Consider the following 23,231-nt stretch of genomic DNA (forward strand, 5'->3'; position numbering starts at 1 on the left):
GATCCTGAGGTTCCTCTTAAATCTTTCCCCTCACACCTTAAGCCTGTGTCCTCTAGTTTTTAGAACCATCTGCCCTAAGAATAGGACAGTGAGCATTCACTTTATCCTTGTTTAATGCCCCCCCCTCCCCTCCCCTCTCTCTCTGTCATAGTAAAGGGTATTAATTATCATGGAAAGTTGCAACCAATTCATTGAAGGGTGGGGTAACATCCTTCCTTTCAACAACTGTGTGTACCAAACGGGAAACATTAATTTGTACTCCAACCGCAGGCAGCAATGTGTAGGGGGTGGGGTGAGTTTTAGAAGAATTCCATTGCTCTGTCTTTGAGCCGTTCGATTGAGAACATCATTGGAAAAACCCTGAACTAGCGAGTTAAGAGATAAATGTGGCATTAAAAGTCACTGAGACTCCGAGCAAGAGGTTTCTCATTAGGCGAGGCAAAGAACACTAGAGGGTGCCACTGAAGGGAGCACTGGCGATGTGTCCACTCTTGCCTGCTTGTGCGTTTTCTCTATAAATATTATACAATTAAAAGAGGGAAGTTCCTTGAAGACCACAGAGAGTAAAGTTAGACAAAATGTAGTGCGGGGCGGGGGGGGGGGACAAAAGTGAGCAGCAACGACGCAAAAACCAACCAACGTGTGCTGGGGAGGAGCAAATGTTTCAAAGAGAAGTGAGGGACCAGCGGCAACGTAAACTTTTTCCAGCACAAAGATGTTCCCGGCCGATGAGATCCGCTTCTCTGTCCTCGACTTGGTCTTTATCTGGCTGGGTCTGGGCACTTTCCTCCTGGACCTCGGGACAGATGCCTGGGTCGCATTCTCCTTCTACTGGTCTGGAGATTATTTTTGGGGCAGCGCCGTGTTGGTCTTGGTGTTTTTGTGCTCGGCGGTGGTGCAGCTGTTCAGCTGGTTTTGGTTTGCTGGCGATCGGCAGCAACTGGAGAGTTATTCCAACTCCGGACGCCTGCCAAAGTTGAAAGTCACCCCGGGAGACCGCGTCCTGGGCCTGTTGCACTGGCTACAGCTGGGATTCCTGGTCAGGTCAGTAAATGGTGAAGCTGGAGGCAGTGAAAAGTTGGGCGTCAACGCAACGGCACATGTGACAATTCAACACTGACAAACAAGCAGAAGTTTGAATTGTTGATTCAGAGTCAGAAGTTTGTGATCGATGGCAGAGAAATTCCATTAACGAACATTTTAGTAACATTATTAATGAGTGAGGTGGTTGATAAACCCAGCATGGCCGGTTCTTAACTCTCCTCTCAAGTTCATCAAAGATACAATGAATGTTGATCAACGATCTGTGAGATAATTAAACTAAAATCAAAATGTAAATAGAGACAGAAAAAAATGCACATTAATATATCCAAGGATACATTTCACGATGGTTGGCAACATTGTGGTTACATTTCCTTTGGCAGCTGATACTAATGTATCTATTCTACATTTTCCTTGAACATCATCTCTTTTGATGTCTCGTTCTCACAACTTAGCCTTCCTTATCTCTGTCTCCCTCTCCCCTGACTCTCAGTCTGAAGAAGGGTCTCGACCTGAAATATCACCCATTCTTTCCATCCAGAGATGCTGCCTGTCCCACTAAGTTAGTCCAGCATTTTGTGTCTATCTGTAGTGTAAACCAGCATCTGCAGTTCCTACACACACCACATATACATATAATGTATTATATAAATAATTTTTTTTTTCCACACAAACACACACATATAATATAATATATTATACAAATTATATATATTTATATATACACATACACATATATAATACACACATATATATACAGATAATATATATTTATACACACACATATAATATTATACAAATTATATATATTTATATATATACATATATACACACACATATAATATATTGTACAGATAATATATATTTATATACACACACACACACATAATATACATGCCACAACCTCCATGTAAGCTCTGAGCTACATAGAGCAGGCATTGGTTTTGTTAAGTCACACTATTATTCTTTGTGTGACCAAGGTGGCTTTCCTCATGTATATGCTTTATGAAACAATGTGTTGTTATTTTTAACATTTGTGTTTTGCTCCATCAGGTACATAACAGCGTTGGAGCTGGGCTTCCGTGTGTACAAAGAAAAAGAAACTATGGGCTTGCAGTACGCCATTTACCTGGCCTGTGATATCAGCATGTTACGACTTTTCGAGAGCATTTTTGAAAGTGCTCCACAACTCACACTGATGCTCTACATCATCATGCAGAAGAATCAAGTGGAGATTCACCAGTGTAAGTGCAGAGCTAGCTGGGTTATTTACCAGCAACAAACCACCTGCTGGAGGAACCCAGCCTGTCGGGCTTTGGTAAGGGTGTCAGAGTTTATGGGGAGATGGCAGGAGAATGGTGTTGAGATAGATCGAGATAGATTGAATGGACATGATGGGCCCAATGGCCTAATTCTGCTCCCATTACTTATAAGTGTCTGTGGATGGAAACAAAATGACAAAAAGAACTATTGACAACTGTATTTCGCTTATCCTTTACAAAGATAAAGTTAAGATTACAAAGGTCTCAGAGGCACTTCATATAATGAGAAGGGTCCTGACCCAACAAGTCACCTATCTATGTTCTCTAGGGATGCTGCCTGACCCGCTCAGTTACTCCAGCATGTTGTCTGTTTTTCCTTGGTAAACCAGCATCTGCAGTTACTTGTTTCTACTTCAAATGACGATATTCCCTTTGCCTATGGATTTTCAAAGGGGCCAGTGAACAAACTAATGGTAAACAAAGTGGTGAAGATAGAAAGCTTCTGTGAACCAATTTGTATTACAGAGACGGATAAAGTAGAAGATATTCCAATTGCATGGACCGGAATTTCTATCCACACTGGAAAGGAAGGAGGGTGAACGGCTTTTGACTTGGACCTCCATGCAGAGAGCTAAGCTTCTGAGGAGCGTCCTGTCTTCAAGAATCATTCAAAATCAGCTTGGTTCTGTAATGAAATATTTCAACAGCTGCTCCTCGACCTACGATGGGGTTACGTTCCGATAAACCCATCATAAATCGAAAATATCGTAAGTCGAAGCATCGTAAATCGGGGAGCATCTGTTTATCTTTCACAATAGAACTAATGTGGTTATTTTCTAGGGGCTGTCACAGTGGTTAGTTCTGTGGTGCCATTTCTTCGCTCAAGCGACTGACCTACACATGAATTCCTTGAAATATGCCCTGTCGGTCGTTTATTGACCTGTGACACATCACAGCAAAAGCCACTCTGCGCGCACATAGTTGCCAACCATCCAAGAGTCGCTGACTGATCATCTTCAGATAATTTTCAACCTTCCTCCATCAAAATGGAGAATTAAAAGACAAGTTTGTTAGCTAATTGGCTTGGCAGGATGGATTTATAAATGTGTGGGATAGTGTTTGTGTACATGTTGTTTTCTGGTCAGCACGGACCTGGCAGGCCGAAGGGCCTGTTTCCGCACTATAAACAAAATATTAAAAATATGCAATCTGCATATTTAGATCTTTTTTTCTTCCTTGACTGCTAGGAGCTGTCACAATAAATATCAAAACTAAATGTCACAAGAACTTGAATAAAATCTGTATCCAGTCACCTTTATTTATAGTATTTAAGAAGGATCTGCAGATGCTGGAAAATCGAGTACACAAAAAAGCTGGAGAAACTCAGCGGGTGCAAACACCTTTATTTATATCTGGGCTTCTTACAATAAAATTACTCATTACTGGATGGCCTGAGGATAATATGCAGAATGTCACAGAACTGCTCTGGGTGTAAGAATGTTGGCTTCAATGAGTTATCTTATGACTGTGAGTGGGACTATTTTTAGAAATCTGTGGAGACACACTAGACTGTAGCTGCTGGAATCTAGAACAAAAAAAAAAAAACAGACTTCTGGAAGAACTCAGTGGGTCAAGCAGCATCTGTGAATGGAAATACGCACACAACGCCTCGGGGACCCATCTTCAGACTGCTGGTTTAGACAGAAGAAAGCTGGTAAGAAGTAGTGTGAGGAAGAGATGGAGCAACACCTGGTAAGTGATGGGTGGATACAAGGATTGATTGGCAAATGCTAATCAAAGTTACATTTGCACCCTTTCTCTTACCACCCCAATCCTCATTACCATCTCGCCGACCTAATTCATCTGCCAGTCAACCCCTCCTTACCTGGATCCACCTATCACTTGCCAGCTCTTGCCTTGCCTGTTTCCCTCATCTCTTAATACCAGCTATCTGCGCCCCCTATTTCATCGGTTTGAAGAAAGGTTCCCATCCAAAACACCGTCTGTGCATTTACAAAACCTATCTAGGCTCTGTGGCAATTGAATATGTTTAACTTGCTTAAATGTTGTTAAGCTGGAAAGGGTACAGAGAAGATTTACAAGAATGTTGACGGGACTAGAGGGTCTGAGTTATAGGCAGAGGTTGAGTAGGCTGGGACTCTATTCCTTGGAGCACAGGAGGATGAGGAGTGATCTTATAGAGGTGTGTAACATCATGAGAGGAATAGATCGGGTAGATGCACAGAATCTCTTGCCCAGTGTAAGTGAATTGAGGACCAGAGGACATAGGTTTAAGGTGAAGGGGAAAAGATTAAATAGGAATCTGAGGGTTAACGTTTTCACACAAAGGGCGGTGGGTGTATGGAACAAGCTGCCAGAGGAGGTAGTTGAGGCTGGGACTATCCCAACATTCAAGAAACAGTTAGACAGGTACATGGATAGGACAGGTTTGGAGGGATATAGACCAAATTCTAGCAAGTGGGACTAGTGTAGCTGGGACACGTTGGCCGGTGTGGGCTGAAGAACCCGTTTCCATGCTGTATCACTCTCTGACTCTATAACGTACAACTGTTTGAAGCATCTTCTGCTTGGTCGCACTAGGGACTTTTGGATTTGTTGTTTTGTACTATATTGGGGTTTTTTTTCCGTTTGCTTATTGTGTTATCTATCGACTACTGTATTTACAAACCTGTCGTGCTGCTGCAAGTTGGAATTTCATTGTACTGTTTTGTTACATATGACGATGAAACATTCTTAACTGCCTCTTGGTCACTATTGATCCAATTTCCACAGATTTCTCCCTTGTGGCTTCTTTCCTCTCCATTGCTTGGGCTCTGCTGGACTTTCATCAGTCCCTGCGCACATCTCTTTCTGACAAGATGCGTCTTCGATTCAAGTCGACTGTGCCGTACTTCCTGTGCCACCTGCTGCTCATCTGGCCCAGGATCATCAGCATTGCCCTCTTTGCGACCGTATTCAAACAGTATATCTTCTTGCACCTGGCTATAATTTGGCTGCCGATGTTCTTCTGGGCATGGCAGCAGGACACAACCTTTATGAACAGCTTTCCGGAAGAGGTCTTCTACAGAGGTACTGTGGCAGTGATCTTGTACTTCACATGGCTTAATATCGCTGAAGGAAGAACATTCATCAGGCAGATTATCTACCACTCATTCATGGCAGTGGATTGTGCAATCCTGGTTGGCTTTTGGTGGCTCCACAGAGACCCAGATTTAACTGACCCCTACGCAATGCAGTTACTTATCGGAACATCATTATCTTATCTTATTGGTGTGGTTGTGAAATGTGTTTATTACAAGTATCTCCATCCCTTTGTTACGGCAGAGCACCTGCTCAGTACGGACGAAACGGACAGTTTACAGGAGGATGTATTTCGCTCAATCGGCGAGGACAGACCTTTGATGAACGAGAGAATGCAAACCTTTTCCAATAGTTTTTACTCTGTACCTGAGGAAGACAGTCACGTCAGTAAAATGGAGGAAACTAAAATCTAAATCTATAATATTTTCTTACAATGCCAGTTTACAGGAAGGGACCTCCTCTGCCGCTGAATACATATTTATTTCAGGGCAAAATGTGCCATGTGGGCACATTTCAGCCGGAGTGTGCAAAGTTGAAGCTGGTCCTTGTAATGTTATTTTTGTTCCAAATGCCATCTCTCGAGGGCCACAATGCTGCAATGGGAGTCTGTCTGCCAACAACTGTAATATAACAATAAGCAAGTTATAGGTTCTCACTGTGAACCTTCAGCTTTGGATGTGCAATGGGGCCCGTGTGTGGAGGTGCACTGAACGGCTACAAAGATAACCGGCTCGTGATGGATGTTGACAATATGTATGTGATGGTGACTCGACCCACTATATTCCTCATCTCAACCTCACCATCAGTTTTTAACTTTCAAACCCCTGACCTCACTGCGATGCCCAGATAAAGGGCAATGTGGAAATCTGGTGTACGTAAGGCTAGATATTCGATTGGAAGACTCAACTCATGATGTGACACCATCAGGAGAAAGGACACGTTCAAGTTAACTTGTACATTTGGAAAAATCAATGTGTTTACAACATTTCCTCTTTGTAGTAATTGTGAAGGCAATTGCATTATTGATTGACATTATTTATTCACCAAACAACGAGAATGTTCAACATTTGTTGTTGGGCTATTTAATAGCAAATTAATATCAGTATTAAGCCATGGGGAAACTGCTTTGATCACATTGCACTGTGATCATCAGTAAACCAGAAATTTGCAAATCACTCCGCCTGCATTCAGCGGAACAATGAGTGATTCTAAACCACTTCCCAAATTCCTTAATTCCTGTCATAGTCGTATAAAGAAAATGAGTTAATTATACATATTATATAAAAATATTTTCTTTAAATCTAGCCTAGTGCTCTCAAGTGACACTGACATACTTTACATTAATTGATGTAGATCTGGTACTATGCTTCAATTCTAAAATCAAGGAGATAAAAAAAGAACTAATATTGAAGTATACATTTACAGTGACTGAACATGATAATTTAGTTTGTGTCAGTGTTGGCCAAGGAAGAGTTATCCAGTCTTGCCTTGCGAGGATAATCTGGATGGATCATTAGCAAAGGACATCTCTCTATCGCGATATAGGGAAAAAGGAAACCAGCCTTTGGCTTCTTCGAATTAAACTGATCTCAAATGGGGAAAATACTAGCAGCAAATCAAGTGGCCATGACTGAAACACTTTGGAAACTGAAACACTGTAGAAATGTATGAATGGGATGATGCAACAGGTGAGGAAACAATCAAGCTGAGATATGGTCTGATTTTGTGTTTTGTGATAAATTGTGCAATTAATATAGTCTTTAAAATGACTGCAAATTGTGAAGTGCAGAACACTATATGTAGAAGTGAATATCAAATGGGAAGTATTGCTAAGATTGGATTTCACCCACTCAGGGCATAATAGACGTGCTCTCTGTATAGCATCAATGCTAAAGAGAAGCCGTGCAGATAAATGGGACCTATATTAATTTTTGTAAGGAGCTGTATTGACAGCCACTACTTGTCTGTCAGCTGATCACTGGGAATGGTGGCAGAGCTCAAAGAAACATGGCTTCTAGTGGGTTTTTTTTTTTTACCTCCTGTTCTATATTACACTCCAAATCTGTCCGTAAATGTGGAAACATGTTATGATAACTTGTGCTGTCTAGGGACAGTCAACATCGCAACAATGTCGGAAGCACTAAGGCAGATTCCGCACGGTTTGTAACCAAGCCAATTTCCTGAACGGCCAAACTACTTCTGAAAGTGACGGCCAGATCACATTTATTTTTGATTTCCATGTAGAAAATGGGTGATAACGATGTTTAAAGTTTCAGGATGCCTGTTGAAGTTTCTGTGTTGGTATTTCATTTAGAGAATGTGACAAAGGTGTGTGTGTGCAATGATTGGGAAAAACATGATCCAATTTACAAATCAATGTGGAAACGGTATTGAGTTGGGAATCGGGTTAATATTGATGTGCAAGTTCACATTGGTATAGTCGGGATGGGAAGCTGTTCATGCAGTGGAAAGCCATTCTCCAATTTCTTATGAATACTTGGTGCAGAAGAACGTACTGTGTGGATATGGACCATTCAAAGCAGATGTGTGTCTGGATATTTGAAGACCAATGTGTTTGTTATTTAGAGTAACACATTCTGTGATTGAAATGTTGAGTTACAACAATGTAACCTAATGGAAAATGTTCTGTTATTCCACTGGGCTAATTAGCCATCAAAATAAAATCAACAAGTTGTAGTGACTTATTTTAATTTGCTGATGCTTTTGGAAGTGTTAGTGCATACTGGCTTTAAATCTGTATATTCACTCAATCTTGATACCCATAGCAGTAGGGAGTGCTGCCTTACAGCGCCAAAGATCCGGATTCAACCCTGTAAAGAGGAGTCGTAACACACTGTGTCTTTACTACTGTTTATTCATGATACACATACGTTGCTGCCCTAGCTGTTCGTGGTCTGTCACCGGGACTAGAGAGAGATCAATGGGTGGGAAGGTTGTAATTATACTTGTGATGTGGGGAGTGGTTAGTAATGGTGAGGTCACTATGTTAAAGGTACATGCACATGTCATCTACAAACCCTGACCATGGGTACTGTCTGGATGGAGTATGTATGTTCCACCTGTGAGTGCGTGGGGTTTTCTTCGGGTTCACCAGTTCCCTCCCACACTCCCAAGACATATAGGTTTGTAGGTAATTGGCTTTGGTAAATGTGTAGGATAGTGTTAGTGTACGGGGATCACTGATCATCCCCAATCAGTACCCCGTTCCTGCCTTCTCCCCACATCCCGACTCCGTTATTTTTAAGAGCCCTATCTAGCTCTCTCGAAAGCATCCAGAGAACCTGCCTCTCTGAGGCAAAGAATTCCACAGACTCACAACTCTCTGTGAGAAAAAGTGTTTCCTCGTCTCCGTTCTAAATGGCTTACTCCTTATTCTTAAACTGTGGCCCCCTGGTTCTAGACTCCCCCAACATCGGGAACATGTTTCCTGCCTCTAGTGTGTCCAAGCCCTTAACAATCTTATATGTTTCTATGCTGTAAGTCTAAAGTCAACTAGCTTCATGTTCCATATTGAATACCTTAACATTTCCAGCCCTTCCCACTTCTATACGTACCATTTATTAACATTTTCAGATGTATTTATTCTCTAAAGCCACTCACCACAGTAGAGAGGTCCTTGTTAGCTCATGACAGCTGTTTTAATGCTGCACAAGTGCTGACTTGCTAGTAGATACTCTATAACCAGGCAGCTCTTCATGCAGATCAAGGCCATCACCTCAATCCCACCTGCAACAGTCCTCTGCCATTTCCAGATAATCACCCTTGGTTGCTAAGAGCTGCCAACTGCAAACTATCAGGGTTTAATGGGTCAGGGGATCAGGCAGAAGAAAGGGGTTAAGAGGGAAAGATACATCAGCCAATGTATAACACATTGTGGTGAGACTGCATTTAGAGTATTGTGTTCAGTTCTGGGCACCATGTTATAGGATATTGCCAAGCTTGAAAAGATTCAGAAAAGATTTACGAGGATGTTGCCAGGTCTAGAGGGTGTGAGCTATAGGGAGAGGTTGAGAAGGCTGGGTCTCTATTCCATGGAGCGCAGGAGGATGAGGGGAGATCTTATAGAGGTGTGCAAAATCATGAAAGGAATAGATGGGGTAAATCCACACACTCGCCACAATTTTACCAAGCCAATTAACCTACAAACTTGTAAATCTTTGGAGTGGGAGGAAACCGGAGCACCCGGAGAAAGACCACACAGGTCACGGGGAGAATGTACAAACTATACCCGTGAGGTCTCTGGCGCTGTAAGGCAGCATCTCTATCGCTCTGCCACCGTGCTGCCCATCTGTTCCAGACCCAAGTACACACTAAAGATCAGTTGGCACCACACCCATCACCACTCCCCGCAGGCAATCCAGCAACCGAACCAGATTGGCACAGACAAAAAATCTGCAAGTCTGAAAGTATCCGAGACAACCAGGGTGTCAAGATTGTTTGTGTTTTACACTAATTGTAGATTTGATGGACAGAAATTATCTCGTGTCTGCCTCAAGGAGTTGTGAATTAGACGAACTGCAGCAAATCAAGGCTGTGTTTAAATCTGCTCTCCCTGAAGATACATTGGATCACTGGCCAATTTTGAAGGAGAGAACACTGGCTGGGATGCAATAGATGGCCTTTCAATGAATTGCTAAACCAGTGAGTAATACACTGAGGAACTAATGCGGCGGGCTATACAGGGAAAAGGGATGTAATGTCAATATGCAGAAGTGACAGGTCATAGAGTGATATAGCGTGGAAACAGGCCCTTCGGCCCAACTTGCCCCAGCTACACTGGTCCCACCTGCCCGCGTTTGGGCCATATTTGGCTTATACGTACATGGTAGTAGTCATTATCCAATTGAAAAATACCCCAAACAAAAATGGAGAATCTAGAAAGGTGGCTTTGAACAACACCCCAATCAGCCAATCAAACTTGCAATCTTGAATTGACTGGTATTAATTTTTTATTAACATCTTTACCACTACAAATTGGACAATTGTTACTTCTTACATAATTGTATCCCATGTGGCCACATAGCTGCCTGTATTGTATGAAACAAGTATTTAAGCAGATCACTCAATTATAACCTAAACAATCGTCAGATGGACCACTCAATGTCTCAATTCATGTAAGAAAACCACAGCAATTCACACGGCAATTGCATTTGTATTATTGCGTTACGGGAAAGTATGGACAGTTCTGCTGTTGACATCCGTGTATTATGCTGTGGTTTGTACCCGTGGTACAAACATTATGGACATTGGGCAGGTAACGCAGAGTGAAAAAAACATACATACATTAGTTTACAAAGCATAGAAAGCTTAAGAGAATAATGTCAAGTGCATTACGGTGACTTTTGCCAAGATGTCATGATACTAAATATTTATATCACACTCCCAACTATTGAGGGGGAAAAAAGGCAAAATGGTCTTCACAGTTGCTTGCGATAGTTTTTGTTCAACTACTGGCAAGGTCGCGGGAGATGACAGAACGATGACCACAGCTGATCCAAGTTGATCCCAAGGTGTACTACCTTGAACTTAATTTGTCGCGTACAAATCATTCATCTTGGGAATGACACAGAAGATATTCATGTCACTATCTTTCAGATGATATTCAACACATTCTCTGCGTGAAGCATCATATCCAAACCTCCTATGAAATATTTCTGGTATATATTCCATAACTTGAACTCAATTTAATTTAAAACAATGGATCATGGTGCAAAATCCCAAATGCAAGGTAAGCACTGGATCAAAGAGAATTCAAACAAATTTTCAACATACAATTGCATTCCATATTTACGAATAAATAGTTCATAAATATTTTAAATAAACAGCAGTAGGTCCAGCAACTATTTGTTTTTCTGTGTCGGTTTATTTATTCAGAGATGAACTAATACATGTTATTATCCGCACCTCAGATACCAGAGTTGCTCAAATCAAATATTTTCTAGGTGGCATTTGACTAAAAAAGGGAAAATCCACTTGTAATCACATAAAAATATGCCTGAACATTGAGTACAGCCGTTAACAACAGAAAATCACTAATATAGTGACTCTGTTGTTGCCAGAGGATAGAATGAAGCATTTCAAATTTTGGAGGGAAAAACAGGATGAGGATCAGCATATTCCTTGTACCATTATATCAATTTATTGTCAAATTGTACAAAATATCAGAGACCTCCCTTTGATCTTTCCTCCTCCATCTCTCCCCAACCCCTCCAAACAAACCTCCCTGCTGCGTCAGTTTCATCTCTTAGCGTTTTCCAGTTTTGATGAAAGGCCCTTCACCTGAATCATTAACTCATTTCACAAATGCTACCTAACCTGGGTATTCCCACCATTTCATTTGCTTTTAGTCGAGGCCATCATCTTCATCCTCCTTAACCACCAGGTAGCGTTAAAAAGGAAAATTAGCTGCTGATTTTGAGATGCTATTTCATGCTCAGTCTACAGCCCTGCAACAGCACGGCAACATTCAGAATTACGTACAACCCAAGGAAAGCGTTTATTTTAAAAAATCTACCAGAATTAAAAGACCCCAATTAAAATGAAGTCATATTTAAAAAAAAGTAGATAGGTCTGCTCCTTCAAATTTGTCAAAAAAAAAAATCTCCAATGCATTTCTGCAACCAATTTCCCAATGTAACACTGCTGGATCCGACAATGCTTAAGTATAGATGTTGAGGAACATTTACACAGCAAGATTTCCAAAGAATGTCTTGCACACAGTCTCCTTATTAATAACAACAAAGGTTTCAGTGCATTTAAAAAGGAACAGGCACAGGCTTGACTACAGATCAATGCAAGATATGGTCTTATTTTAAAGATCCAATTCAAAGGATTTTTGCATTTGAGCACATTTTAAAAACAGGGCAGTAATTTCACCCTATAAAAAGCTCTTGCACCCCGTGCATGTCTGTACTTAAGTTAATGCCCAACATTAATAAGCAGATCACTCCGATATCTGGACTGCTCACTGCCCTAACAGTTTTTGTCCAGGGTTGACAAGAATCATTATGAACATAGTTAGTGGTCCACACTGAAGCAAGATGCAAGCCACATGGAGCTCAGCTTTGTGTTCCTTTCCAGTTCACAGATAGTCCAATTCCAGAGCTTGATGCAATGACATCAGGTCACCGTGATTCAATATCCTCCAAAATGGCATGTTGTGCTGGAATTGAAGAGGAACCCAAGTCATTGTCAAATTCCAAAATAAACTTCTGCAAGACAACTATGAATCTTATTAGCATGAAGACTACCTAGGAAAAACGGTTCACAATAATCAACCTGCTCAGCACTTCAACTCCCCCTCCCATTCCGAATCCGACATTTGTGTCCTGGGCCTCCTCCATGGCCAGAGTGAGGCCCACCGTAAATTGGAGGAACAGCACCTCATATTTCGCTTGGGTAGTTTCCACCTCAGGGGCATGAAAGGTGACTTGCAGATGCTGGTTTACATTGTAGACACAAAATGTTGGAGTAACTCAGCCGGTCAGGCAGCATCAACATTTTGTTATATTTCCAAAGACGGGTTTAGATATTACAACAAATCTTGCATGTCCTCTCCAAAAAAAATGTTGCTCTTTCAAGTGATGCTGCCCGACCCGCTGAGTTATTCCCGCATTTTGCGTCTATCTTCAATGTAAACTTGCATCTGCAGTTCCTTCCTACACTTAGGCAATGTTTTGTTGAGCTTCAGTGTTCCTATTGCTATTTATGATACTCCTCATCTGTGCCACAGAAGCACAATTACTTTCACTGTGAAACATCCCAAGTCACACTCACCTGTTTAGCTGCATACTCCTCATCCCGACCATCTCCAATGACGACATACGTAACCTTCTTTCCAAACCTGGACATAATGCGCTCAAAACAGCTTTCTTTACCTGTAAAGTCAGTGAAGAGAGAGTGTTTGTTTGCTTAGACTATGATATTGCCTCTATACAATGATACCACATCAATGTCTCTTTACATAGTGTCTCAAAGTAACCTCCCCAATGTGAGGTCTCAACATTTTCTAGTTAGCAGCAATACGATCAATTATCCAGTGGGAAATATCTGAAAAATAAACAGAATCCTTACCTATTTTTGTGGCACTATAAATGTTTTCAATAGGGAAAGTTTCACCTAATCCATACAGCAGCACCTTAGCCAGCGCTGGAACTAGTTGGGTTGTGGTGACCAGGATATTAATGCAATTTCTTCTGAAATAAAAGGAAAGACTTAAACTGGTGTCTTTCATGTTTTAAATATTCATTGCCCTTGTTAATCAAAGGGGAAACTACATAAGTTAATATTATATACAAGGTGGTCAAACCTTCATTTCGTCAAAATAAAGCAATTGGATTCAACATTAGACTCTCAGCAAAACAGCAGATAATCAGACTGAAAATGTTTTCACATCAACATGACCAGGAATCATTTTCACTTTTAATATTTTGTCACTTTTAATAACAACTGCGCAAATCTCCTACATTTCCGGCAGGAAAGAACTCCTGCGGGCATGAAATATTTTCTCTATAAAACGAACATGCAACAAGACAGACAGAATAGCAGGAAAGCAGTCGTGGCGATTTAGGAAAGTCACTCAGTGTATTTGTTTCTAGGGGAACAAACAGCTTAGATTACATAATCTGCAATATCACATAACAGGAAATGCCTAGCCTTTCAGGCTTCTAACCTGATGTTATCTGAATGGTGGCCGATTAGGAAAGGGGGAGATGCAACGAGACCTGGGTGTCATGGTACACCAGTCATTAAAAGTAGGCATGCAGGTGCAGCAGGCAGTGAAGAAGGCGAATGGTATGTTAGCATTCATAGCAAAAGGATTTGAGTATAGGAGCAGGGAGGTTCTACTGCAGTTGTACAGGGTCTTGGTGAGACCACACCTGGAGTATTGCGTACAGTTTTGGTCTCCTAATCTGAGGAAAGACATTCTTGCCATAGAGGGAGTACAGAGAAGGTTCACCAAACTGATTCCTGGGATGTCAGGACTTTCATATGAAGAAAGACTGGATAGACTCGGTTTGTACTCGCTAGAATTTAGAAGATTGAGGGGGGATCTTATAGAAACTTACAAAATTCTTAAGGGGTTGGACAGGCTTGATGCAGGAAGATTGTTCCCGATGTTGGGAAAGTCCAGAACAAGGGGTCACAGTTTAAGGATAAGGGGGAAATCTTTTAGGACCGAGATGAGGAAAACTTTTTTCACACAGAGAGTGGTGAATCTCTGGAATTCTCTCCCGCAGAAGGTAGTTGAGGCCTGATCATTGGCTATATTTAAGAGGGAGTTAGATGTGGCCCTTGTGGCTAAAGGGATCAGGGGGTATGGAGAGAAGGCAGGTACAGGATACGGAGTTGGATGATCAGCCATGATCATATTGAATGGCGGTGCAGGCTCGGAGGGCCGAATGGCCTGCTCCTGCACCTATTTTCTATGTGCAGACATTTCTGAGCATGTTGCTCACCATCAATAAAGCATTATGGTCTGATGAGATTTGTGCAAGAATAAGGGCGGCATGGCTGGAAGAGTTGCTGCCTCAACTTCAGGAACCTGGGTTCAATCCTGACTTCTGACACCATGTAGAGTTTGCACGTTCTCCCTGTGATCGCTTGGGTGTCCCCACTTGCTCTGGATCCTCCACTGGGTTTCCTCTCACAGTGGACGAGGTTAATTGGCCACTGTAAATGGCCTCTAGTGTTTTGGTGAGAGGTAGATTCCGGGGGTCATTGATAGAAATGCGAGAATAATAAAAAATATGACAAGTGAAGGTTTACACAAAGTGTCGGAGTCACTCAGAGGGTCAGGCAGCATCTCTGGAGAAAATGGATGGGTTGATATTTTGGGTTGGGACCCTTCTTCAGACTGAAGAAGATAGACACAAAATTGTGGAGCAACTCAGTGGGACAGGCAGCATTTCTGGATAGAAGGAATGGGTGACGTTTCAAGGCCGAGACTGAAGGAAGGCCCCGACCCGAAACGTCACCTATCCCTTTTCTCCAGAGATGTTGCCTGACCCGCTACATTACTCCCGCACTTTGTGTCTATCTTTGGTATAAACCAACATCTGCAGTTCCTTTCTACACAAGTGAAGGTTTAGCTGGGTTGATATGCAAGGACATAACGGGTTGAAGGACCTGTGTCAGTGCTGAACGATGATATGACTTAAACCTAATTCAATACCTAGATGTAGAAGGCAGCAGAATGATATCTTAACAAAATCCAAAAAAACATTTTAAATGTACATATTGATCAGCTACCTTGATTGAATTAGCATTAATGATTTCAACGCAGTTGCTAGCCAGGAGTCCGTCAATACCTCTATATCCGCTCTTAATTGTTGTAACGAATCCTTCTTGGCTGGGTTAAGGAGCTCTGTGAACAAAGAGCAGCATTTATTTCTTTGTTACTTTCTGTGCAGGTGGCTGTGCAGTCAACAAGAGCTCACAAAATAATTCCCAAATGTGGCATGTTGTTTACCTCCAACGTTTGTACTGTAGTTGTTGTAAATTTTTTTTACTTGTCGATATCGAAAGGCCAGCTTTCTCATCCAGTCAACACCTCCCTGGCCAATACCTCCCGAGGAATGGCTGGAGCCAGGCACTGATCCGTGAAACCCATCAGTAGCAAAGTCATAGTTACTGAAAACAGAATCAAAAATCATCACTTTAAAAAAAAAATGTTTTATTTTATTAGAAGCAATTGTACAAGAATAAAGCAATCGGCATAACAATTATACAATTTCCGTACAGCTTCATTTTTAACATTTTATAAATTGATACATGAAATGGAAAAAAAAAAGTTAAAAGGAAAGAATGAAGAAAAAGAAGATACAAAAAAGAGAAAAGAAAAGACCCCATAACTGTGAGAAGAGAAGAAAAAAAAAGAAACGAAAAAAAAAGAAGATGTCCCACTATCCTCCCACCCCCTGAAAATGAAGTTTTCATTTAACTTCAGACTCAACACCGTTTTGGGACAAGTCTACTAATCCTGCAATTGTTCACAATTCAAAAATGAACAGTTCACAATTCAAAAATAAAAGCATTAAACCCGAATTCCATGATTTATTTAATATATATTTTTGCAAATGTGTCGCAAAAGACTTTAAACTGAAAAGTAAAAATGATAGTTTGTTACGTTAAATCTTGTCCATTGTCCTCAGCTGCAACATCCTCCACGTGAACTTGATCACACTCCTGTTAAATAAGCCGGACAAAAGGCAAAGATATATATTTTTTTTAAGTCAAATTTTGGCATTCTACTAAAACCATTGTACAATTTACCTCTAACCATACTTGGAAATGTGTGTTGCAGAGATCACTAATCAGACTTTTGTTTTAAGTACTTCCCCCAATTATACATTTGTGGAATTCCTGCCACAGAGGGCAGTGGAGGACAAATCACTGGATGGATTTAAGAGAGAGTTAGATAGAGCTCTAGGGGCTAGTGGATTCAAGGGATATGGCGCAGACGGCAGGCACAGGTTATTGATTACGGACGATCAGCCATGATCACAATGAATGGCGGTGCTGGCTCGAAGGGCCGAATGGCCTCCTCCTGCACCTATTTTCTATGTTTCTATGTACATAGGATTAAAGCACTACCCCTTGCCTTCCAGCCACTGGAAACTAGTGTAAAAGCAGACTTAAAAAACTACAATAAATGACAATAATTTTTTTAAATAATTTGCATTTTTTTGTTTTGTACCAATATATAATTGGAATCCATCCAAAGTTAACTGATTCCAACACCAGTAAAGATTAGAACAGCATGACACACCCAACAGCAAAGTTTAAATGAAGAGACTTGAATGTCAGTATTTCTGGCACATGATATTATGCAGCTATCCAATAATCATTACCTCTAAGTCATTGAAGAATAAGTGAGTGTCAGCAAGATCAAAGATCATTTCTTCCATCTGCAACCCTAAGGTCAAAGCTGATGCCGGGTCCTGTAAATTAACAACTGATATAATGATATAAATCAGGCTCAAGTTTTATTTAACAACGGTTTAAACCCTAGTATAAAAATATTAGCTCCTACAATTCTCGACTGCCAATGGAGTGATTGAAATGTGTCAGAAAAATAAAACGGGATTTCTCGTCATTAATCATTCTGCAGTGACTGCTGCCGATCGATTCATTCAGTATCAGACAAGGCCAGGAATAGGCTCGACCACAACACTAGAGATCAGAATATAACATGTTCAAGAAGGAACTGCAGATGCTGGAAAATCGAAGGTAGACAAAATTGCTGGAGAAACTCAGAGGGATGCGGCAGCATCTATGGAGCGAAGGAAATAGGCAACGTTTCGGGACGAAACGTTGCCTATTTCCTTCGCTCCATAGATGCTGCCGCACCCGCTGAGTTTCTCCAGCAATTTTGTCTACCTCAGAATACAACACAAGTCAAGTTTATTCGTCACATACACATACGAGATGTGCAGTGAAATGAAAAGTGTCAATCCTCGCGGACTTTGTGCAAAATGACAAGCAAGCAAACAACCAAACAAACTACAAACAGAATGAAACTACAAACACCACAGTTAGATTAATGCAGGGAAAAATGGCAATGTCTGATTGGGACAGTTGAACCCAACAAACAGGATATGGTTTCAGGAGGGAAAGGAAAAATGCAAGAGTAGCATTTAAGATGATTACTTTTTCAATGGCAAATCATGTTCTTTCTGTTTTCCAACAGTTTCATCAGATACATTTCACAAAGGTTGTGCCATTTATGTTCTATGCCTGAGGCACATAAAAGGAAAGCTGTCAGTTGGTCATGTTTCTGTCATGTTGATACATTTTAACCTGATTTAAACTGATAAGGAATTACCTTTAAGCAACCATCTGGATATGCAGCAAACCAACAAGCTGGTGCACTAACTAGTCTTGTAGTTAATAAAATCTGAAATTGACTTGATGGGTTCAATGACCTCCAATGTCATAAGAACATTTAGTTTTGTTTATTGTCACGAGTACCGAGGTATGGTGAAAAGCTTTTTTGTTGCGTGCTAACCAGTCAATGGGTCTCGACATGAAACGTCACCCATTCCTTCTCTCCAGAGATGCTGCCTGTCCCGCTGAGTTACTCCAGCTTTTTGTGTCTATCAACAGAGAGACTATGACCAATGCTATAAAATACTCAGCAGATCTGGCAGTTTATGTGTAGAGGAACAGAACTAACATTTTAGACCCTTCATCGGAACTGGGCAAGAGAGCTTGTTGCAGAGTGGGTGGGGAAGTGAGAAATGGAGGGATCAAAGGGAATCTCTCTCGTAATTTCTTCAGTTTGTAGAGGTGACCCGGAGCTCCCCTTTGCTGCCACTTTAATTCTTTGTTCCACTCTGACCCATCCATCTGATGCCTCCTGCACTGTAATACTGAGATCCAAAACATAGCACCTTGTCTTCTGTCTAGGTACATTGCAGCCATCCGGACTCAGTAATGAAATTCACAACTTCAGCTAACTCAGTCTATGTTGAAGGTATACAAAAATGCTGGAGAAACTCAGCAGGTGCAGCAGCATCTATGAAGCGAAGGAAATAGGCGACGTTTCGGGAAGAAACCCTTCTTCAGTCTATGTTGATATTGGTTCAGTTTCTCCCTCTCCATTAGCACATGGCCTGCTGGGCACATCCGACACCCAGCCATGTTCCTTTGCATTCTCATTCTCCCAACAGCCCACATTCCGTCGCTTTTGTTCATTTTATCTCTTTAACTGCCCCTGTTAACCCATCAACCAGATCCCTGCAACTTATCCTCACAGCAACTCTGGCCTCCCCATTCCTCTCTCTCCTCCTCCCTCCCCCCCTCCCACATACACATCCCATTCTCTCTACAACTTAAAACTAAGCTGTTTTCTTTCCCACCTCTGCTGATGGGTCCTCAACCTGAAGCATTAACTGTTTCTCTTTCTACTTTTGTTCCAAGTCTAAGTGCTTTCGACACTTTGCTTTATAATAGATTTTCAGCACCTGTAGTTTTTTGATTCAAGGTTCTGTTGAAAGAGTATCGATCTGAAACATTAACTCTCCGTTAACCCTGTTTCGTGCAAATGACGGCCCAAGTGGGACAGGCCCTTTACCACTAGCATCAGTTCATCTTTGTATTAACATTGAATTTTAAATGTAATGGCATTCATTTCACTATGATTCTGTTTCTATTGCAAACTTACACAAATCTATTAAAGCTTATATATGAACAGATCGTTTTAGCAATGATCATAATAAGGAGAATGTCACAAATAAACACAATTTAATATGGATCATGTAATCTGATCTGTAAGTGCAGTTGTTTGACTTTTTCTGGTATTTAGCAGTTAGACTGGATTTTTAAAACAAGCCCAACATTAATAATTTCCTGTTAATGCATCTATATTTTGGTTAAAGAAATATTTTTTCTCTTAAAAGAAATTTCACTATTTCAAAAAAGTCATATCTAAAAGTACACATGCATTCTCAAAATTAACGACACATTTTTTTTAATGTTAGCTGTGTGCACTGCAGTTAACTATTCAACCAGCTTAACATTACTCTGTTTAATAATTCCCTACCTTTCCAAATTTTTGTGCGTATGACCCAGTCAGTAGCGAATGAAAGATGATAATGGTTTCATCCAAATCCCAAACAAATACACGCTGCAAAAGGAACATGTAAAAACCATTATATATTATTTTCCTATGTGAATCTGGGACAAGATGCCATCTCCAATCTTCTAAAGCATCCGGTAAAACATCTGACATAGCATATCTCTTTAACAGTTCCCCCATAGTGAAGATGGCAGTTCCATTATCACTGATTTTGGTCACCCTATTTCTATGCTTCCATCTCTAATAATTTCATATCAAGTTCACAATTTCTCGGAGCAGAATAAGGCCATTCGGCCCATCAAGTCTACTCTGCCGTTCAATCATGGCCGATCTATCTTTCCCTCTCAACCCCATTCCCCTGCCTTCACCCTGACACCCTTACTGATCAAAAATCTGTCAATCTCTGCCTTAAAAATATCCAGCTGACAAATCCAGTCGACAAATGCTTGTTCATGTCCTACCGATGTGACTTCGGGAACTAAGGAGAACCTGTCGTGGGATACTATGTAACCTAGTCGGCGCCCTTCATGGGGTGACTATTGCAATACCATGGGTATGCAAGCAAAGAAGTTCACTTCGACTTGTTGTCACATGTGACAAAGTATTCATTCATAAAGTTTTCGTACGTTCGTTCGTTCATTCATTCATTCATGCATTCATTCATTCATTCATGGATGAGAAAATACATTTTTGGGACTACTGTAGATGGGCCATCTCAGTTGACATGGACAAATTGGGCCCATTACATGCCGAGTAACTCTAAATTGCTTAAATTGCTCTTTCCTTGGAGTTTTGCTTTCATCAATTTAACCTAGTTTTAATGAATTTAGTTGATATTTAGTTTGGATGTGCATCGTAAAATTAAAGGAAAAGATTTTTTTTTTTTTAAATATAAGGTGACCCAGATGTTTAGAAACGTCACTGACATTCAATAGACAAATCACATTTTTACAGGCTACAAACTGGGGGAGAGAGGCTTTCCAGCTGTCAAAGTGATTCTAAGAATTTCGCTGTACCTAGGTACAGACAACCATAAAGTATAATTGAATCAAAGTCCACCAGCTGCTGATAGTGAAGCAGCCTGCATGCTGTGCTGTGACACAGTTCTGGTAATTAGGTCTCTAAAAAAGTTCCTCTTAGATCTAACAATACTTCTCAAATACCATTTGAAAATGGTAGTTGGTAAGGTAACTTGGTGTTTTCCAAGCAAATATGGCAGCTGCCTTCTATCTGGCAATGTGTCACACAAAGCAAATGCAGCTTGTTTTCATGCTATTAACATGGAGATGGTTTCAGGCCTTCAGTTAAGCCCCTGTCTCACTGTACGAGGTAATTCACAAGTTCTCCTGAGTATTCCCTTGATTCGAACTCGGAGAATGTCCGTAGTGGGACGGTAGGAGTATGTGGATGTCTCGTAGCGGCTCGTAATGCTAACGTTAGGTACTCGGGACATCCAGTAACTCGTGACGTATTTTCATCCCTGCAAAAAATGTCAACGAGTAAAAAAATACTCGTGATGAAAAAAATTGTTGCTTTTTATACCTACCATTAGCATTACGAGCCACTACGAGACATCCACAAACTCCGAAGGACATTCTCCGAATTCGAATCAGGGGAAAACCCGGGAGAACTCGTGAATTACCTCGTACAGTGGGACAGGGGCTTTATCATGCAACATTTCTGATCATTGATTCTAGTGCTGCAACAGTAACCTGCTGGTTTCTCAATTCACTGTAAGATAACCAATTTTAGTTAATAATATTCACATGTGTATTTTTTTAAAAACTGAAAATCAGAATCAGAAAGCAATTTCTCAAATCTATTGATATGCCACTATTGGCCAACTCCCAGCCCCATTCCACCATAAACGTTAGTTAAAAAACTGAGCATACCTCCAGTTCGTTGTCGGGTGGAGGTGATGAGCTACTCTTCTTTCCTTTCCCCCTAGATTTTCCACTTGGATTTTTCTGAGATTGTTCCTTAAGCTCCTTCACTCCTGCGGTTGACCGAGTCTGGCCTGCATCTGCATCCGGAGCTCCTGAACAAGAATAGAAATTAAGCCACAATATCTGATAATTACTACGTAATTTTAATATAAGCAATTTCTTCAAAGTGCTACAATTTTACATTTCATGCGGTTATAAAATCTCAGTTGCTGCCTTGCAAAGCTCTTCTGCTTTTTCTAAGTTCTGTTTAAAACTGAACATGTGTTACGAATAGCTGGATTGGTTTTCCATTTTTGTGCAGCCATACAGAGTTTTTACATTTTGAATACAGCACTTTCAACAATATTTCATTCGCAGTGGACTTATTGTGGTGGCCATTTGGCTTGTTTTGTTTGCCATTGACTATGGCAGGTGTCTTTAAATTTTAGACTGCTCGTTATACTGTGGGTGGGATTTACGACGTATTTTAGGGCTTGTTTGGAGCTACGTTTCTTGCGCAGAAGCTTAGTTTTTAGTTTAGTTTCGGACCAGCACGGGGAAGGTTTACCCTTTTGACCATGCGGAGTGTAACGGAGACACGAGGAGTTTTCTAACCTTTAAAGCGAAAAGCTGGAGTTCGATGAAGATCATAGTGTACGAGTCGGAAGAAGTTTGGATGTACCTTATTGTTTTTCCTCAACAATAAAAAATGTATTAATCAAAAGACTGTGTTATGAAGGTTTATCTGTGAAGAAGCTCTGATGGTCCCTTCCATTGAAATTCTTCTCTCAGGTTTGATGACTGGAACTACTTTTAAATTTTAATCCATGGAAGTTGCAACATTGGGAAGTAAACAGGATTATAAATCTACATTTAAGAAGGAACTGCAGATGCTGGAAAATCGAAGGTAGACAAAAGTGCTGGAGAAACTCAGCGGGTGCAGCAACATCTATGGAGCGAAGGAAATAGGCAACGTTTCTTCGCTCCATAGATGCTGCTGCACCCGCTGAATTTCTCCAGCACTTTTATCTACCGTATAAATTGACATTGGCTGGTGAATCTTAGAAATTCATTTCAACACTTAATTCAATTAATTTGTCATCAGTCTAAAGTGCAACAAGTATCACACCTCTCTCCCCAATTCTTGATAAATTACGAGCTTAAATCGAAGAGACACAAAATGTTGGGAGTAACTCAGCAGGTCAAGCAGCATCTCTGGAGAGAAGGAATAGGTGACGTTTCGGGTCAAGCCCCTTCATGAGACTAAGAATCTAAATCCTTGCTCAAAACTGTATGTGA

The 23,231-nt window shown here is 40.9% G+C and overlaps 2 protein-coding genes across 5 annotated transcripts in view; one reads left to right on the forward strand and one right to left on the reverse strand.

Annotated features, from left to right (window-relative positions):
• The first annotated feature begins 377 nt into the window (after window positions 1-377).
• On the forward strand, window positions 378-8,106 carry LOC129709894 (XK-related protein 8-like). Its single transcript, XM_055656576.1, has 3 exons — window positions 378-1,044; window positions 2,095-2,285; window positions 5,097-8,106. Exons 1-3 carry the CDS (start codon window positions 716-718, stop codon window positions 5,816-5,818), a joined length of 1,242 nt encoding a protein of 413 aa, XP_055512551.1. The 5' UTR covers window positions 378-715; the 3' UTR covers window positions 5,819-8,106.
• A 2,247-nt stretch (window positions 8,107-10,353) lies between these two features.
• Window positions 10,354-23,231, reverse strand: part of eya3 (EYA transcriptional coactivator and phosphatase 3) — a 39,422-nt gene continuing 26,544 nt past the window's right edge. For 3 of the 4 annotated variants that reach the window (XM_055656572.1, XM_055656570.1, XM_055656573.1), the window contains 9 exons: window positions 21,900-22,045; window positions 19,972-20,055; window positions 17,279-17,368; window positions 16,555-16,613; window positions 15,898-16,058; window positions 15,678-15,792; window positions 13,500-13,621; window positions 13,203-13,303; window positions 10,354-12,588 (listed from right to left, as the gene is read on the reverse strand). In XM_055656572.1, coding sequence (XP_055512547.1) covers window positions 12,508-12,588; window positions 13,203-13,303; window positions 13,500-13,621; window positions 15,678-15,792; window positions 15,898-16,058; window positions 16,555-16,613; window positions 17,279-17,368; window positions 19,972-20,055; window positions 21,900-22,045 — 959 coding nt within the window. In that variant the 3' untranslated portion in view covers window positions 10,354-12,507. The remainder of the gene's footprint in view (window positions 12,589-13,202; window positions 13,304-13,499; window positions 13,622-15,677; window positions 15,793-15,897; window positions 16,059-16,554; window positions 16,614-17,278; window positions 17,369-19,971; window positions 20,056-21,899; window positions 22,046-23,231) is intronic. The other variant, XM_055656571.1, reaches the window with a different exon arrangement.

Source organism: Leucoraja erinacea, chromosome 26, assembly GCF_028641065.1.
Source record: "Leucoraja erinacea ecotype New England chromosome 26, Leri_hhj_1, whole genome shotgun sequence".
Classification (NCBI taxonomy): domain Eukaryota; kingdom Metazoa; phylum Chordata; class Chondrichthyes; order Rajiformes; family Rajidae; genus Leucoraja; species Leucoraja erinaceus.